Source organism: Physeter macrocephalus, chromosome 7, assembly GCF_002837175.3.
Source record: "Physeter macrocephalus isolate SW-GA chromosome 7, ASM283717v5, whole genome shotgun sequence".
Classification (NCBI taxonomy): Eukaryota; Metazoa; Chordata; class Mammalia; order Artiodactyla; family Physeteridae; genus Physeter; species Physeter macrocephalus.
In genome coordinates this window covers 28,348,181-28,366,829 of record NC_041220.1, presented here as the reverse complement: position 1 = coordinate 28,366,829, position 18,649 = coordinate 28,348,181, and the positions used below count along the sequence as shown (strand labels likewise).

The window sequence follows — 18,649 nt, the reverse complement described above, 5'->3', positions numbered from 1 at the left end:
GCGCAGGCTCAGCGGCCATGGCTCACGGGCCCAGCCGCTCCGCGGCATGTGGGATCTTCCCGGACCGTGGCACGAACCCGCGTCCCCTGCATCGGCAGGCGGACTCCCAACCACTGCGCCACCAGGGAAGCCCTCAGGACACTTTAAAAGAAACCTTGTTTTTCCAGAAGGGGAGGGGGACGGTGGGGAGAGGGGGAGAATAATTTTTATTGAGTAGGTATAATGGGTACTCTATGCATATTCCCATGTGAATAGCATGCGTACCTTTAGAGGTAGGTATTATCCTCACCTATATGAGAAAACTTAGGTTCAAAGACAAGTCAAGGACACGCGGCGCTTTCAGGCAGCGTTCCTTCCAGGTTTTGCTTACAAAGCATGCCTCCTAGGAGACAGGTGATTTTAAGACATTTTATCAGCACTCAGTTACTACTTCCTGGATATATATATTTTAGGTAACATAGGAAAGATAAACAGAATAAGGCATAATTATTGCCTTGAGGAAACTTAAACCTCACGTAGGTAAAGAAGAATAAAGACTATGGAAGAATTTTAGAGGAAAAATTAACTCCTAAACTATGTGATTCAGACTGAATTTCATAGGAGTTCACAGAAGAGCGAGGTCAGGGTCGGGGAGAGACGTCAGTGGCAGCTTTCAAGGCTACGGTCATCATGAGTTTCTCTAGTAATTGGCTACCTGTCATAGAAAGTCCTTCAACTTTTGATCCCATCAATAAAAACAAAAACAACAAATACAGACATTAGTGACATGTACAGTACTCTGATGATTTTTTGCAGTATGTTCCCAACGATGGTTGCATAACTGATGGTCACATACATGTGCGATGTACAAAATGATGATAAAACATAAAGCACTTGAAGAGAAACAATCCCACTGATTGCCTCAGTTGTTCCACACGGAGCCGGGCTCTCCACCATGCGCCCAGGAGCGTTTGTTCCTAAAGCAAGTGAGACGGATCTCATCTCCTCGAGCCTGAGAGCACCTTATCTTCTGACTGCGTGTATAAATCACGCGGGGAGAATTTTGTAACGCAAGATAATCTGTGGAGTCTTTTGTAAATGCTCTTCCCGGGGCTCCCCCAGGCCTTGTTGAAATAATGGGGAAGCAGGGGAGCACCTGGTAAGCCACTTTCAAATGCTCTAGAAGCAACATTGATAAACTCCCCCCACCCCCATCCCCCTTCAAAGACCATTGACCCAGAGAGGCCAAGCCCAGTGCCGCTGTGGGACCTGGCCGACTTATCTGAAGGGATGAGCTCAGGTGCAGCGCTGTCCTAGCCAGCCTTCTCCCTGCACCTTGGTCCCCGCTCCAGCACCAGCGGCTGCTCCCCAAGCAGTTATGATCTGGCTGAAGTGAGAAGGACACTGCTTCCTTACACCACCCTTGCCTGTAGGTCCCCCTTCTGGAGGAACTTAAAACTTTGTCTCCTTAAGGGACTGTTAGCAAGAGCAGGTTCTGTGGTTCCTGGACCAAACTCAGGATTGACAAGACCGAATCCTGTGGTCAGGGAATAAGGGACAAAGCTTGCTTCTAGATGCCTCTGCGTATCTCTGCCTCTAGCCAGCCATGTCCTGGAAGCCCATCTTCGCACAGCTTTCCTCTGTGGGCGATAAGCTGATTTACAGTTCATTTGGGCACATTTCACTACAATTCTTGTGTTGTTTGAATAAACAGAACTTACAATTGTACGTAGTTTCCGTCAGTTATTGGAAGGTAATCTTTTCATCTTATGTTTTAAATTAGCAGATGACAAAAAGAAATGTTTTACAAATTTTTTAATCTTTAAAAAAATCATTTAAAACCTGTTTTGTTCTTTGTTGCTCAGAGAAGGAAAAATACCATGCATCTAGATATATAAATAATAAATAAAAGGGATCATTTCCTCAACGACATATACACATTCCATGCCGTAACCCATCTTTAGTTTGATACATGCAGCCAAATCAATATGGCTTTTTAACAGCCATATTCTTAATTTTCATAAAAATGACAGTCATTTTTCCACTGAGCCTGTCAGCTGGTATACCTTTAAGTCACTGATTTTGTGTAAGTAATCAGTTCAGTTCGCATGGAATGAAAGACAGACTGGACTGTAGATTCTGGGGAAAGACAGGACTGTAGAAGGGCTCAGGGGATCAAGGCCTAGGGACACTCTCCCTTCTTATGTCTGAATGCCTTGTCTTTGTGACGGGAAGGGGATAGTATTTATGAACATCCATAACGTCTGTGTGTGGGTACAAGAAAGTTAGATCCAATGGTAAGCAAGTCCCCTCTTTCTTTCCCTCGCCTGGGGCTGGGCTCTGGGTAGTGTAGGTGAGGGGCCAGAACTGGGCCGGAAGGGAACTCATCCTGCTCTCTATATAGGTCTGAAGTGGCTTCTTCCTGATTTCCTCACAGAGGAGATTTAACATTCTTTACTCTACAGTATAAACTATAAATATCTATTCTTATTTTTCTCTGAACGCGGTACTCATGAAAGCAAAGACCAGTCATCAAGGGTGAATTATATAATACAATAATGCTTTAAGAGCTGAGAAGGGACACAAATAGTTGCAACGCCTGTGGCTAATGGATTTCGCTGGTAGGAGAAAAAAGGCTGATTACACAGAGAGCAAGTGAGGACCTGGCGCGTTAATGACGGTTTACGGGTCAGCTCACGTACAGGAGTGATTTAAGACGCGCCGTCTGTTTTCTAACTGTAGGCTGATAACTATGATTTTGCAGACGGTCAATGTCTCTTCATCACGGATTTACTTATTTGTCTTTCTGAGTCTGCTTAGTCTGGCCCCGTAAAATTTCACTGACGGGACCCTCCCCCCGCCCCCGATTCTTCCCAAATCAAACAATTTCTAAGTTGAATGGATCTACAGCAGCCACTCTTGTTGCTTCCTTTGACTCAGCCTTTCTCTGCCAGGTTAGAAAATTAAATCCTAATGCCCTAAAGCAGGCCTCGTATGTACTGGATTAGCTTCTTTCTGACACATCTACCCTGGTACTAGTGATGTGCCGTCCTTGAGGGAGTTAAGAAAAGAGTTAGTCAAATAAGTTTCGGCGTCCTGTGGTTCAAATCCAGAAACCCAGGTGAGAAAGGCTGCACCGTCGTCCACTGCTTATCCGGTTTCCTCCCATCCCCTTTTTTTTCTTTTTTCCCCTCTGTCTTTTTGCTTCTGCCCTCAAGCTCCCCATCTCCTTGCAGCCCTCACAAAACACACATCCAGACACACAGGCGCTCTTCTCTTTCTCTCACATGGACAAGATAAGGGGAGGCCAGCTTTCCCCTCCACTCCTGCCCCCTTCCCCACCTCACTGCCCTGTCCCTTCTGTCGTTAATGTGCGGTGGAAGTAGGGATTAAGTGTGAGGGCTGTGGAGCCAGCCTTCTGGGTTGAGATCCCGGCTCCGTCACTTTCTAGGTACGGTGACCATGTCCAAGCTGTTCAAGTGTTCCGTGCCACGGTTTCCTCGTATGAAAATGGAGGTACTAATGAGACCCACCTCAAGGGGTCTCGCTGTATTAAATCGTTCAACACATTAAGCATTCAGAGCAGTGCACAATAAATGTTACCATATCTGTAATGATAGGAGACGATTGGGTGGGAGACTCCTGGTCCTTTCTTGGGGCTGTGAATTCAGCAGGGCTCTGTAACTTACCGAAAACTGGAAGGATGGAAAGAAGAAAAAACATTGTCAAGCCTCTCTTTCTACCTATGTGTTGTGGCCATTCATTAAGTGAACACACATTCTGGAGCACATACTGTGTACTAACCCAGTGGTTCTCAAAGGTAAACCCCAGCCCAGCAGTAACAGCAGCATCACCTGGGGCCTGGTCAGAAGTGCGAATTCTCCCCGTCCTCCCCTCGTCCTCCCTGCTAGGTGTTACGAATCAGAAACTCTGAAGGTGGGACCAAGGAACAGGTGTTTCCACAAGCCCTCCAGGTGTGTCTGGTATGTTAACGTTTGAGAACCACCACCCTAGATGTAGGACGTAGTCACTCGGCTGGGCACCCGGAACATAAACATGAAAAGGACCGCGTCCCTGACCTTCAGGAACATACAGTCTACTGGGAGAGGCAGATGTGTAAACAAGAACAACCAAGGATTCTGAGCGGTACAGTGGCAACACAGAGCCACAAAAGAGGGGGTGGCCGAGTCTGCATTTGGGGAGGAGGGTTTGGAAATAATCCCCAAAGAAGTGATGCTTGAAATAGTTCTTAGGAGAAGACTAGAACTTTTCCATTTATAAGCAGGGGAAAGAAAGGAGTGTGCACTTGGTGATGGGTGGACCCGCATGCAGACCTCAACTTTGAAAAAGCAGCTCCTGGAGAAGGGGGGGTTTGGTTTTTTGTTCACTGTCGGATCCCTGGGGCTGAGAACATGCCTCTGGCCCACAGGAGGCACCGGTTACCATTTGAATGATTGAACACAAAGGTCTTAAATTCCCACATATTTAATTTCCACTGAAACGTTTCTTCGCAGCATGAGATTAAAACAAACAAACCTAATTGTGAGTTCTCTGCTTTAAAGCACTATATTCCTGAAAGAGATTAGCCAATGCCTGGATTGTTTATTTCACATGCGATATCTTAAAGCACGGGGTGGCAGTGTGAGAAGTAGGACCTTTAAACCTGCCGGGTGGCTCCGCGAAGCCAGAGCACTTGCTTGACGCAAGCTTATGCTGAACCCGCAACTTTACTCAAACGTGCAAATTATTGATGCTTCAATAATTGATGCTTCTGAGACCAAACACATTGGTCTCTGAAACAGAAACCACACGAGGTTCCTCATTAAAATGTGAAGAACCAAATAGCCCAGGCAGCGTATTTCCTTCTGCTTTAGCTAAAATCAACTCTGCATGCAAAATGATTGGGTCTTGTAATTTCCTAGTCATGCCCTCAAATGCAGATGCTCACTCTTCTGTCTTCTGGATGCCAGGGCATAACTTTCATAGCGTCAGGAACCTCCCCAAGGGGACCTCTGCATCTTCAAACTGACCACAGCGACAGGTCTGGTGGCCGATTAAAAAGAAAGGACTTATGCCAAGTTAGACCCCAGGACTGAGACTTCCTTCCTTTCAGAGCCACTTCTAAGGAAGCCACCCTGCAGGACTTCCTCCCCAACGTCTCCACCGTACTTAGTCTGGTTTCGTGTACCCAGTTACTTACCTCGCTGGCTGGCTTGCTCTGGCCTCTGATCTGACAAAGCCTCAGAGGAGGGCTGCTCTAACCTGCGCTCCTAATCAAGTGGATCAGAGATCATGGGTGTTTTCGAGGACAAAGGGACCTTGGGGATCATGGACAACCTCCCACCCTCCCCCTCACCCCGTAGCCTTTTCCACTGTCTTCTAGGAACAAGAGGCTCCCGAACACTGAACATGCAGGTGGTCCATTACGTGATGGATCTAGAAAGTGAAACACAGAATATTCTTCAACACCAAAGTTGAGACGGGTTTTCCTCTACACCTTCCCTTTTAGATTGAATTAGGATGAAAAAGAACCCCCCAGATGGACTCAATACATGAAATCACATTTTAACTTTTCTCTCTACACTTCCCTTTTAGATTGAATTAGGATGAAAAAGAACCCCCCAGATGGACTCAATACATGAAATCACATTTTAACTTTTCTCTCCATTTGATCTGAGTTTACTGCTCTGCAGCAATACTTTATGGTTAAACTAACCAGCCTTCCCAGCGTGGATCTGGCTTCTATCACCGAGCAGATCTGGCTGAAGAGTTGCTTGCGTGTGTCTGAGAAGCGCTGCCAATTTCACATCATAACACAGGTATTAGAAGTGTTCATTGCAAGCCGCTTCTCTCTGGACCTCAGTTTTCCATCTTTAAAAAGAGCTAATGGGACTACAAGTCTCTTGCAGGTTGGGATTCTATCAGTTTTAGGTCTTCCCTTCCAGAGCAGCATTAAGGACCTCAGGAGGGGCTGGAGGAGAGCTGAGCGAGGGGACACGCACCACCAGCCTCGCTCTGTTGTTTTACACGGGCACACGTGCGTGTGAGCCGGTCCTTTCTTCACTTGGTTTTTATCATGAATGCATGCCCTTAGTTTCCAGGGGCACGTTCGAATTCGTTTTATTACTAGGGATAAACAAGCAGTGAAAAGAATAATCCCAACTGATTCTGTAATGCTACGTGATAATAAGAGATTTTCAGATATACTTAAGTTTTGTGTGGTTTTTTTTTTAGAAAAAACAGGGATATGATTTTGGATAAGAGTTTGTCTCTTTTTAGCACCCCATGTTTACAAATTAGTTCATCTGTCCATTCTGCACAGGTTTATGCTCTCTGCATACATATTCTCTGTGCCAGTTCCTGGGATAAGCAGCTGACAGAGGGAATATAGCTTCATATGATTATTCATGAAAACATTTTAAAAATACATTAAATAATAAAGTTGAGACAAAAAGAGGAACAGAGATACGTGAGATCACCCATGAGATTTCAGGCAAGAATTGAGACTGTTTACTTGAGGGTTATCACCTTGAACCCTACTCCCTGTCTTCAAACGTTGTGAACCCTATGGAGAGAGCATTGAGCTGAATGTTTCTGAACTTGAAAACTTTGTTCTTTCAAGTTTATGTTTCTAATTATCCAGTGCCTCAGTTTCTTTGTAAAATATGTTTTTCCTTATTTCAGTCCTTGCCCCAGGAGCATCCCTAGGGTTAATATTTGTGGAGAGAATATATTTGTTAAATACCTTGCACTTCAAAGACATCGTTGCTCTAAAATAGGGTGTAATCATTAGCTTTTAATACTTTGGTTTTGCCTAAAACGAAATATCTAACAGCCATGTAACATTTAACGCACCACAAATCCTATGTGTTCTTCACCAGTTTCATTTTTTCTGCTTGTACTTCTTTCGTTTATGTTTGTTCTGGAGGAAAAGGCTAGAGGCTACGCTTTTTGTGGGTAAAACTGACAGCCAGTGGTCAGTGTTGAAGGCAGTATTAAGTGGACGCAGGCCACTGATGGACAGGGCATACGTTCTTGACCTTCTGAGTGCGTATAGATTGGGGCCGAGGATGGGGGACAGAGTTTTATAAAATAGACCAGGGCATAGAAAAGATTTCGGTAAGCCAGTTCACACAGAAATCAGTGAAAACGCTGGTCCCACATCACTTCTTTCTGAGCTATTGACTTCACTTATCTAAATATTTGATATGTTTTATTTAATATACTCTGCCCTCCATCATTACCGCCTCCACATCTTTCACAAAAATTACTTTCCAAAAGATATTTCCGAGTTTAACTAAACTTAGGTAAATATGAAAGTTGAGGTGTGGTCTGCAGGGGAAGGTGAAAGTAACTTCCAAGGGCCAGGGGGATCGTCACTGATGGCTTGGGAGAACCTGTTTGCAGAAGGGACTCGTGAAAGGGATAAGCAACTGTGGAACAGGCTACTACTATTTGTCCAGAAAGGAGATTTTGAAAAAACATTAGAAAGTTAATAGGAAGACAGCAGGTCTTGGCAGTTGAGGTTAATGTGAGTGTGTGACTGTGTTCACAGAGAAACACTGCCTTGTGCTGCTGGCAGTAGCATCTTTATGAAGCTGAGACTGCAATCATTAGCAAAGAAAGAATCAAAAAATGAGGACAGAGTCAAAACAGGAATTCTGAACAACGTTAAGACATACAAATTTAGGAGCGGTATATTGAAATTTTAAGTTGAAAAATAAGTTCCATTTCAGGATTTCCCATTTCCAAGATTTTGTTTAAGAATGAATGTTAAAGGATATGCGAATCATTGCCTTTGTTTTGGAGGAGTAGGAAAGTTAGAAACTATTTCATTTACATAAATAAAAATAGTATCTCGTTAATAAAATAATGAGACACACTTGTTTGTTTTAGGTATCTGCAGACGGGTGAAATAGAAATCACATAAACTATGATTACAGGTGAAATATGCCATATGAGTACAGACAGTATGAACACAGAACGGCTTTACAATTCAGAAATGTATTTAATAAGAAGAAATTTAAGTTAATTGCAAAACCATAGTTATTTTTCTTCAATCTTAGTCTCCCAATAAAAATTATATATTAAACTACTCAGTCTATTTCATGCTAAATTTCAAAAATAAAAGTAACTTCACTTGCTCCTTGTATATAGCTACCAAGTTTTTGTGCATGTGAGAGAATTCATTTATTACACTATAGTTAACAGCAGTATTGAGAATGGATTTAAAGTGATTCTAACTCCTCGTATTCTTGTTTTACAGCTTCACTCCTCCTCTTCTGTGCCTTTTACATCTATTTTTTCTCAGCTTTTTATGACTGTTGTGGTTCCCCTCATTATTGGACAGGTAAGGTCTCCAATTCTCTCTGCTCTTTTCTTTATAGATCAAATTGTGAATTCTTATGTAGTGTCAGGACAATCGAGAGGAAAGAGCGAGGAAGAGATGGTTAAATGAAAACCTAAGACTGTCCAACACAAGGTTTCCTCAGCCACAAAGGTCTCCTCTTTTAATTTTTTTAATTAACATCAATCTGCTTTACAGATAGCTATATATAGGGACACCAGCACACAATCTTGATTTTTAAAATTTATCTTCCCTTCTTTGTAGCTATGTAGCTAGCTTGGAGACGTCTAGCAGATCATTACCTTGATTTCCGATAAGGTCTCAGCAATTATGACCATTGGGGGACAACCATCTGCATTTGACTGGCTTCTTCTTATGCTTAGGCTCCTCCGATAGCAGTGATCATATTTGTGACCCTGTAGTTGATAAAATTAATTCTATTAGCTCTTAAAATTAGACCTTAGAAAGTTTAGTTTCCCTGATCATTCTTACTGAATTAGACTCGTAGAAGAAATTCCTAACTTCTTATAACAGGCTGATGGTGAGCATATAATTCAATTATGAGCACACAGATTGAAAAACAAGGTTGTCCTTGTTTTCGTCAAAGGTAGCCTCAGTAACAGCGTACAGAATTTAACGTACTGCTAAAGTGAGTGAGTCTTAGAAAAAGAGTACATTAGGATGGCGAAGAGCACAGATGTTGGGTGAAGAGCAACTAGACTCTAGCTCTGAGTTCTGCCTTTTATTTGCGGTGTGACCTTGGGCAAGTCGTTTAATCTCCTTAGCTCCAGGTTCATACTTTATCAAACTGTGTAATAATGGGACCTATCTTGAAGGGTTGTTGTGAGCGTCAGATGAAATATGATGCATGTAAAGTTTTTGTCCTCATAGAACCTGATACAGGTAAGTGCTCTATAGTTTCATCATCATTTTCAAATCCCCTGTAGATACGAAACAGGAAGCAACTCTTTGAGGCACTAACAATAAAAAATGGTGTGTGTATAGACATGTAATATTTACATGCTGTCTTAGGTTTTCTGGGAAATCGACTCTGAGACAGAGGTTTCCATGCAGGAAGCTGAGTGGGGGAGAGCCCTTGGGATCGACACCTGGGAGAGTGGGACAAGTAGGACGGGCATGAAGGTGCCACAGCCTCAGGCTGGACCACCCCCTCAGAGTTGTCCTGCCTAAGACACGCGTGCCTGGTTTCTCTCCTCTTGTGCTGAGCAGTCATCAGGTGCTGGCTTCCTTGCCCCTCCACGGTATGCCCTTGGGTGAGTCTGCTCTCTTAGCGGCAGTTCCCAAAGAGGAAGTCAACTGAGATCTTTCAGTCAATCAACATGCCCTGCAGATATGGGAATTAGCATCTCGTTCCTGACGAGATGGGTCTGGGGGGCACAACACAGCATCCACTACACATGCACTATTTTTTTTTAAATTTTAATTTTAGTTTTAGGAAAGGGTCTAAACTTACAGTAAAGGGGGAGGGTTTAAAAGCACTCAGAGAATACCATTTAATTAGATATAGGATAATCCTTGAAAAAATATTCCCTGGGCTTCCCTGGTGGCGCAGTGGTTGAGAGTCCGCCTGCCGATGCGGGGGACACGGGTTCATGCCCCGGTCCGGGAGGATCCCACATGCCGCGGAGCGGCTGGGCCCGTGAGCCATGGCCGCTGGGCCTGCGCGTCCGGAGCCTGCGCTCCGCAACGGGAGAGGCCACAACAGTGAGAGGCCCGCGTACCGCAAAAAAAAAAAAAAAAAAAAAAAAATATTCCCACAGTGCTGCTCACATAACAGGTATTCTGAATAAATCTTACGGCGTCTACCTCTCCAACTCTTTGCCCATTTCCTAAACTCTAGCCTTGGCTTTTTCTCAATTGCTGCTTGATTTTTCTGTTTAGAATGTCTTTCTACCCACACTCCACTGCAACTCATTGCTCAATGGGCTCTTTAATTCATACCGTCTTTGGACCACCTACCTGAAGTATGTTTCCCTTTTACTCTTTATTGTGGCACCTTGTTTGAGTCCTCTCTTTGCCTTTGTCACAATATATACTTATCTTTTGTTTGCTTGTTAACGGTTGGTCTCCCTCATTAGACGGTAAGCTTTAGGAGTACGGGAACCACATTTGCTTTGTTTGCCATTACATACCCAGACCATAGGCACCCAATAAGTACGTGTTGGATGAGGGAGGGAGTGAATGCGTGAGAGGTCTACGATCACTTAGGGAAATGCTGTGTCTTATAGGGGAACCTACCTGCCCTGCTCAGCTCTGTACAGTATTAGTTTAAACCCATGCTTATTCTCTTGGTTCTGAAATTAATTCCATATAATAACTCGGGGCTCACACATTCTTCTCTTAGTGGATCTCAGAAACAATCTCTCTTAATTATAAATGTTTGTCTTCAATTATATGGACCAAAAAAACTTTGTCTACACTATTCAATGGATTTTTAAAATATATAGTGTTATATTATTTATGTAATTAAGACTATTTATCCAGAGAGAATAATGAATTGTTAGACTGCTTGCAGGCCCAGTAGTGAAGTATTACAGTAAATTATAAAGCAGTAAAGGTAGTCAAAAAGCAAGAGGGCTGGTTTTTAAAAAGTTCTCTAGTACCAAAGTACCCTCATGGCTTTTTTCAAAGCGGAAGCCTTTATGTTTGCAACCACTTACAAGGTAGGTGTGTTTGCATCTACCTCTTATATTCTAGTCTTGGGAATTAACAGTCACACCCCTGGTCTCTCCCCCTAGAAGCCACCCTGCCGCCTAACGTCCTTACTCCCTCACATCCAGGCAGGCACTGAATGCCACCATTCCTGCCCCCAAAATCTTTCAGCTCTGGCATCTGCAGCCTCGTGCATGCCAGAGAGGGGGCCACACCTTCACCATCTCTTGTCTAACTGCCTGCACCTCCCAACCCTGTCTCTCTGCTGGGAATCTCTTCCAGTCCCCATCTAATGTGTTCACGGCTCCAGGGTAGTCCTAAAAAACAAACCAGATTATGTTATTCCTCTCCTTAGAAACTTCCCTCGTGGTTCCCTGTCGCCCACTCCTCGCGTGGCCCGCAAAGCCCCTCACAGTTTGACCCCAGCCTGTCCCCTCCCACCGTCCCCTTCACACAGGCTCCTTTTCTGCCATGCGGTGTGCCCACTACCCCCTCACCCGACCGTGCCCCTTCACTGCTCCATGCCTTTCATCTCGTTGTTGCCATCGTTTCTGCCAGCAAACTCCTCTTCATCCCTAAAGACTCAAGACAGAAATGCCCTCTGATGTGCTCTGACTCCCTGGGCCTAGAGCAAACTCCAGTTCTCCCATCTCACTACACCCGTCGTATTTATCGGGAGAGACAGTAATGTACCCGTGAGCTTCCAGGAAGCAGAAACTCTATCATAAGTATATTTAATAGCATACTCAGGAGTTGGGTGTAAGCTGTATAAAAACATTGGCTGAAGAAAACTTTGAACCTATCCCCTCAGTACCCGCAGCAGCCATTTGCCCAAGATCTCCAGCTTCACTAGAGAGAAACATCTCTCTTGTTCTCATCTGGTTTTAAATTCATGACCCCAAATTTAAAATGTCATTCAGTACTTTCCAGATATCTTACTCTGCTTCCTTACAGGATTATTTCACCCTGTCCTCTATTTTCAAGTCCCTTTTACTTCCCCTAACACTCTCCCACTTGCCCATTACCCTTGGGTCTCACAGACTTTGCTTCTGTTTTCTGAAAGCGGCCAGCCTTGATGCTGCCTTAGAACCTTTGCACTGGCTGGTACTTCTGTTTGGAACACCCTCTCACCTGTCACCTCCTCAGAAGGACCTTTCCTCGCCCTTCCTCCAGAGGCTACCCACTCAATCACTCATGTATTATCCAGTTTAAACCTCTATTTGGTATGGATCTTTGTCTGCTTCTCATTTATTTGTTGTTTTTGCTTTTTATTTATCTCCTCAAACATGAGCTCCATGAGACCAGGGGCCTTGTCTGCTCTTTTATCTCTCTGCTCATTTGTAATTGATTGACAGACCTAACCTTTGTGATGCAATCTTTGAAGCCATCATTAGAAGTGCTCAGTGTACTATTTACTTCAGAGGAATTAGATTCCTGGCAACGTAGCCTCATTTCTCCACCGTAACCCCATTATGGTTACAGTGCCACATTGTGGAAATAAACATCTCTAATATAGACTTTTATATGCATCTTTTTTTTTTTTTTTTTTTTTTGTGGTATGCGGGCCTCCCTCTGCTGCGGCCTCTCCCGTTACGGAGCACAGGCTCCGGACGCGCAGGCCCAGCGGCCACGGCTCACGGGCCCAGCCGCTCCGCGGCACGTGGGATCCTCCCAGACCGGGGCGCGAACCCGGTTCCCCTGCATCGGCAGGCGGACGCGCAACCACCGCGCCACCAGGGAAGCCCTATATGCATCTTTAAATGAGATATTATTGTTACCTTTTAAATAAACAATGGGAACTAGAGGGAGAAGAAGAAGACCAGGAAGGGTGAGTTGAAAATATTTTCCATAATCTTTTAGTGATGATAAAACTTCATCATTCCATTTTTTATTTATATTTCTGAGAGTGGATTTTATTTTCTTTTTGTGTGTGTGTTTTCTCCAAACAGTACTGCTTTGGGGTTTCAATCATTATTGACTGACTGTGATGTGACGTGAGGTCCAGTTTGGTCTTTGCCACTGCTTAGCTATACACACGACTTCTAGGCCTCACTTACCTCATTTGTAGAACGAGGACTTTAATATCTTCCAGCTCGAAGATGCTGTGACTCTGTGAGATAAGATTAGCCTTTCCATAGATGGTTGGGAGATTGTTGCTTCTGTCAATTCTAGAAAGAAATAATATGTGTGTTATTGTAATATTTCTTCTCTTCCGATAAAGCCTTCAGTATATCTAAGTGCTTGTGATAAATACTTATTTCATGCATTAAATTTGAGATATTTATGAATAAATGTTAATGAAATTGAATTTCCAGCACCTTTGAAAAATATTTTTTAAAACAGCACGCTAAACCCCGCTTTTCTTTCAATAAATTAATAGTAAAAAAAAAGCATATTATTTATCATTTATGCATTCTCTAGTCTTGCATTAGTGACTTGTTTCACAGTTTGAGATTGGCTTTTCGTATTAAATAATATCCAGCTAAAGCTGCAGTTAATGTTATTAATGCTAGTAAAATTTTGCATTTATAAAATTAGATATGAACGGTTTTCATTGCTTCACTTGAATTGCTTTGAGAGAACAGTGACTTTTACATTATGCAGTGAGATGTATTGCTGAACAGTGTTGTGAGAGAAACATCACCAAACTGGGACTTGGAAGTAAGAATTGCCATCATTTACCGCATACAGTCCCTGGTTCTAAAGCATTTTATATTTATTTAATTACTTAGTCCTCACCACAACTACTATTATATCCATTTTAGAGATGAGGCATAGGGAAGTTAAGGAATTTGCCCAAGATGACAAAGTAAGAATCTCCAAAGTCTGCACCTTGAACCCCTACGCTATTATTCCCTCGGGAAATAGAGGTCAGAGTCCTGCTCATCCACCTGACTAGCTTTTTAACATTTTATTCAAGCTGTTTGCGATCTCTATGCCCCTGTTTACAACTGTAAACTGAGCAGGATAATATCTGCATGACCTTGCTCCTGAGAATGGAAGTAAATAATAGAGGGAAAGAATGGTTGAAAAGTGCAGTAGATGATGGGTGCTTCTTGTATTCATCTATTATTATTGTTTCTACTTTTTTAGAAAGTGTACAGATATTATTTTGAATCTACTCAATATTTAATCAGCGTTACATAATTGGATTTGATATCATATCCCTTACTATACATTTCAACAGAATATTAATGAAGAAACAAAGCAGTTTCTGAAAATGTATGGATTCAGTGGAATAGAGGATAAAAATTGAAGATAACAAAAAAGAAGCAGACTCACAGATATAGACAACAAACAAGTGGTTACCAGTGGGGAGGGGGGAGGGGTAATATAGGGGTGGGGGAATGGGAGGAACAAACTATTGGGTGTAAGATAGGCTCAAGGATGTATTGTATAATATGGGGAATAGAGTCAGTATTTTGTAATAACTGTAAATAGAAAGCAACCTTTAAAAATTGTATTAAAGTTTAAAAAATGTTCTTAAATAAAAACACACGAAAAAAAAAATCTTAAAAAAATTGAAGCCACCTGAAGAAATTTTAAAATTCAGACTTAACATGAAAAATTATCCATTATATATCCCCACTCAAAAATCAATTTATGAGTATAGAGACAGAGTAGAAAGAAAAACATAAGAAAATACCCTGAAAAAGAAAATGAAGAAAACAAAATGATGGCTGTTACATTTCTCACTTACCTCTGCATATCAACCTTCTTCACCTAAGATGTGTTGTTTTTCCAGGGGTTCAGCTTGGAGGTCATGCAGTAATTGACATGTCACTCAGCTTATTAGAAGTACAGGGATTCAAAGTTTAGTTTCCCTTTAACCTTTCCTTGTGCTTAATTTTAAAGAAAGAAAATCAAAATGTAGAAGGTGAGACAATAAAATAAAAAGTTTCCTGAGGAGGACTTGTTTTCCCCTTCTCTCTCCACAGGGAAAAGCAAAAAAGTCATTTAATTTTGAATGCATGCATTTCTGTGAGCTAAAGTTTAGAAGAAAGTCATTTTGGCTAGGAGGATGCAGGATGCAGGATTTTCAGCCCGTGTTTCTTGCCTGTTGAAAGAATCCTAATATACTATGAGACTTTGAGTACTTTGTAATGAAGAAAGAGGTAATAAGGTTGACTAAGTCAAATCACAGCTTATAAAGCTGATTGATGATCACAGATTTGTCTTGGTTTTTAAAATGACTTTGACTTTCGAGTTACACCTCATTCATATTTATTTGTTTATTTTGTCAAAGGGCTCGATGGTAGTGGAAGAAGACGCTTTTATTGGGTTGGCCAAAAGGTTCATTCGGTTTTTTCTGTAAGATGGCTCTAGTAGCACTTAATTGTCTTTAACTTCATTCGAAGCAATTTTGTTAGATTGTATGTGACAGCTGTCATATCAGTGTGCATTAAAAAAAAAGACTTATCAAAAGTGGTGAACTTTTGTGTAGCCATTTTAATATTGAAGATGGAAGAAAAAAAGCAACAGTTTCAGCCTATTATGCTTTATTATTTCAAGAAAGGTAAAAATGCAATTGAAACGCAAAGAAAGATTTGTGCAGGGTATGGAGAAGGTGCTGTGACTGACCGAGCATGTCAAAAGTGGTCTGCGAAGTTTTGTGCTGGAGATTTCTCGCTGGACGATGCCCCATGGTCAGGTAGACCAGTTGAAGTTGATAGTGATCAAATCGAGATATTAATTGAGAACAATCAATGTTATACCACGTGGGAGATAGCCGACATAATCAAAATATCCAAATCAAGCGCTGAAAATCATTTGCACCAGCTTGGTTATGTTCATCGCTTTGATGTTTGTGTTCCACATAAGTTAAGCGAAAAAAACCTTCTTGACCATATTTCCGCATGCAATTCTCTACTGAAACGTAATGAACACATTCCGTTTTTGAAACAAATCGTGAGAGGCGATGAAAAGTGGATACTGTACAATAACGTGGAATGGAAGAGATCATAGGGCAAGCGAAAGGAACCACCACCAAGCACACCAAAGGCCGGTATTCATCCAAAGAAGGTGATGTTGTGTATATGCTGGGATTGGAAGGGAGTCCTCTATTATGAGCTCCTTCTGGAAAACCGAGCGATTAATTCCAACAAGTACTGCTCCCAGTTAGACCAACTGAAAGCAGCACTCCACGAAAGGCGTCCAGAATTAGTCAAGAGAAAATGCATAATCCTCCAACAGGATAATGCAAGACCACGTGTTTCTTTGATGACCAGGCAAAACCTGTTACACCTTGGCTGGGAAGTTCTGATTCAACTGTCGTATTCACCAGACATTGCACCTTCAGATTTCCATCTGTTTCTGTCTTTACAAAATTCTCTTAATGGAAAAAATTTCAATTCCCTGGAAGACTGTAGAAGGCACCTGGAACAGTTCTTTGCTCAAAAAGATAAAAAGTTTGGGGAAGATGGAATTATGAAGTTGCCTGAAAAATGGCAGAAGGTAGTGGAACAAAAGGGTGAATATGTTGTTCGATAAAGTTCTTTGAAAATGAAAAATGTGTCTTTTATTTTTACTTAAAAACAGAAAGCACTTTTTGGCCAACCCAATACTTTTGGAATTGGGATCATACATTCTATAACCTATTGCAAAGAGAGGACTTCTGTGTTTTTAACCATTATATATTAAAACAAAATTGGAGGACAGTATCAATTTCAATAACTGTGTAATTTCCATTTATTTTATTTCCTAAAGAAGTTGGGTTGCACTGAATTGGACCAATTACCAGCTTTATGCTACCAGAAACAACAGATTATGAAATGACCTTTTAAGTGAAGTCTCTGTAGCCTTCTATTAAGCAGCTACCCCCATGGTGACATATCTGAACATGGGACTATCTGGGTCCCTCAGGCACCAAAATTTGTGTGCTAATACATCAGTCCATAATACTATGTGACAGAACTACTCTTATTTCTCTCTACGTCACTACATTTAAACTTTAAAGAAAGAAATGAACACTAGATAAATTACTGTGGTTTCGGATCGCTTGTGCAAAAACAAAACATGATTTTTTATAAATTCAGCTGTAACTTTAATGACAAGATCTACTTTTTAAAAATATTTAACCACTATTTATCTCTATATATAAAACCCTCGTTCTCCTCCCCACCCCCCACCCAACCTTCAAGGTGCTGCACCTGTACTTCATACCAACTGGTCAGCTTTCTGCCAGGACACCCTTTTTCAACACTTGTTTTACTTAACTGAGTCCTTGAGATCGGAGGAAATCGATCCAATAGCCGTTTGTTCACAGGTTCTCTGGAGAGTCGTTTATTTGTTCTTGAGTATCTGTGAAGGCATGCCTCATTGCGAATTAAGCCTTTTTAGTGACAGAGTGGAAGATGACAGAACCCCATCAGCCTTGTCAGGAGAAGTTCCCTGACCTCATTATTGCTAATGGATCATGGTAATTCAGCCTGTTGTGAAATCTCATGTTCAATTATGCAGGATAATGAGTGACTCAAAACTTAATGTCTCTCAACTCTAGTCTTCATTATCGGGTTTGTTCAGCTTCTTTCAAAAGCCAAAGGTTTTAAATAGAGTGGTTCACTTTTATATCCAAACTTAAAGCTATCGCCAGTGTTCAGGCTGTCCTGATTTGAAATATCTGACTTGATTTTAAAATATGAGAGGGTTGCCATGTAACTTCATTTTTCACTCATCCTTTTGTAGGAAAGTTAGGACAGGTTTATTCATTTTTAAGTGTTAATTCTGGAATTCTAAAAGCATGCAAATGGCATTTGTCTTTGGATTCACAAAAACTCTAGATATTCAGAGTCTGAATTATTTAAACTCCCACAACACATGCACTTTTGCTTTTCAAGCATGAGTTATAATTTAATTAAAAACTTCTGGCGCATTGCTAGCATTTTAAATATTAATATGTTCCATGGATCATTTTCGATTATCTACTGTCTTGAAATTCTTGAAGATGTCAGATTGTTAAGATTCCCAAAGTTGCACTTGGAATTGTCCAGCGAGGCAAAGGGGACTGTGATAATTACACACATCCATTAGGATCAGCAGAAGAGATCAACTTTGGGGAGGCTTAATGGGCACGTCTCAGTGACAGCTAGCAAAGAGCATTTGGCATGATTAAGGATGGATTTGAATGCAGTGGAAAATATACTCTCCTTATGGACACCAGTGGAAGTTGCACTACAAATGTTAAATTCCCCAGGAGAAGAGTGGCGTGGCAGCGAAGCTTTGAAATCCACTGTGGCCATCATCCAAATTATTCTCTTTCCTTTATGTCTTTCTGCTGTCACAATCACTTTGCAATGCCCAATTCAACTCCCTCCACCTCTGAAAAGAGGCAAACCGTTGGTCTCTGTGTTTCAGATTGTCCGAAGATACATCAAGGACTGGCTTGAAAGAAAGAAGCCTCCTTTTGGCGCTGTCAGCAGCAGTGTGCTGCTGACGATCATCTACACCACCTTCTGTGACACGTTCTCGAACCCAAATATCGACCTGGATACATTCAGTCTCATTCTCATACTGTTCATAAGTAAGTCGGGATAAGGTGGGATATCCTTGCTACCTCCTCAGCCTCCTCAATAGCAAAGCCAAGCCATCCGTGGGCCCTAAATTCATTGCCAATATTCCCTTTTTTTTTTTTTTTTTTTTGCGGTACGCGGG

General features: G+C 41.9%; 1 protein-coding gene across 9 annotated transcripts in view; it reads left to right on the top strand.

Moving 5' to 3' along the window:
* Positions 1–18,649, top strand: part of SLC10A7 (solute carrier family 10 member 7) — a 265,905-nt gene that overhangs the window by 193,884 nt on the left and 53,372 nt on the right. For 7 of the 9 annotated variants that reach the window (XM_024126597.3, XM_024126596.3, XM_024126595.2 and 4 more), the window contains 2 exons: positions 8,246–8,329; positions 18,353–18,518. In XM_024126597.3, coding sequence (XP_023982365.1) covers positions 8,246–8,329; positions 18,353–18,518 — 250 coding nt within the window. Of the gene's footprint in view, positions 1–5,488; positions 5,759–8,245; positions 8,330–18,352; positions 18,519–18,649 lie in introns of those variants that run through there. The other 2 variants (XM_028491741.2, XM_024126599.3) reach the window with 2 other exon arrangements.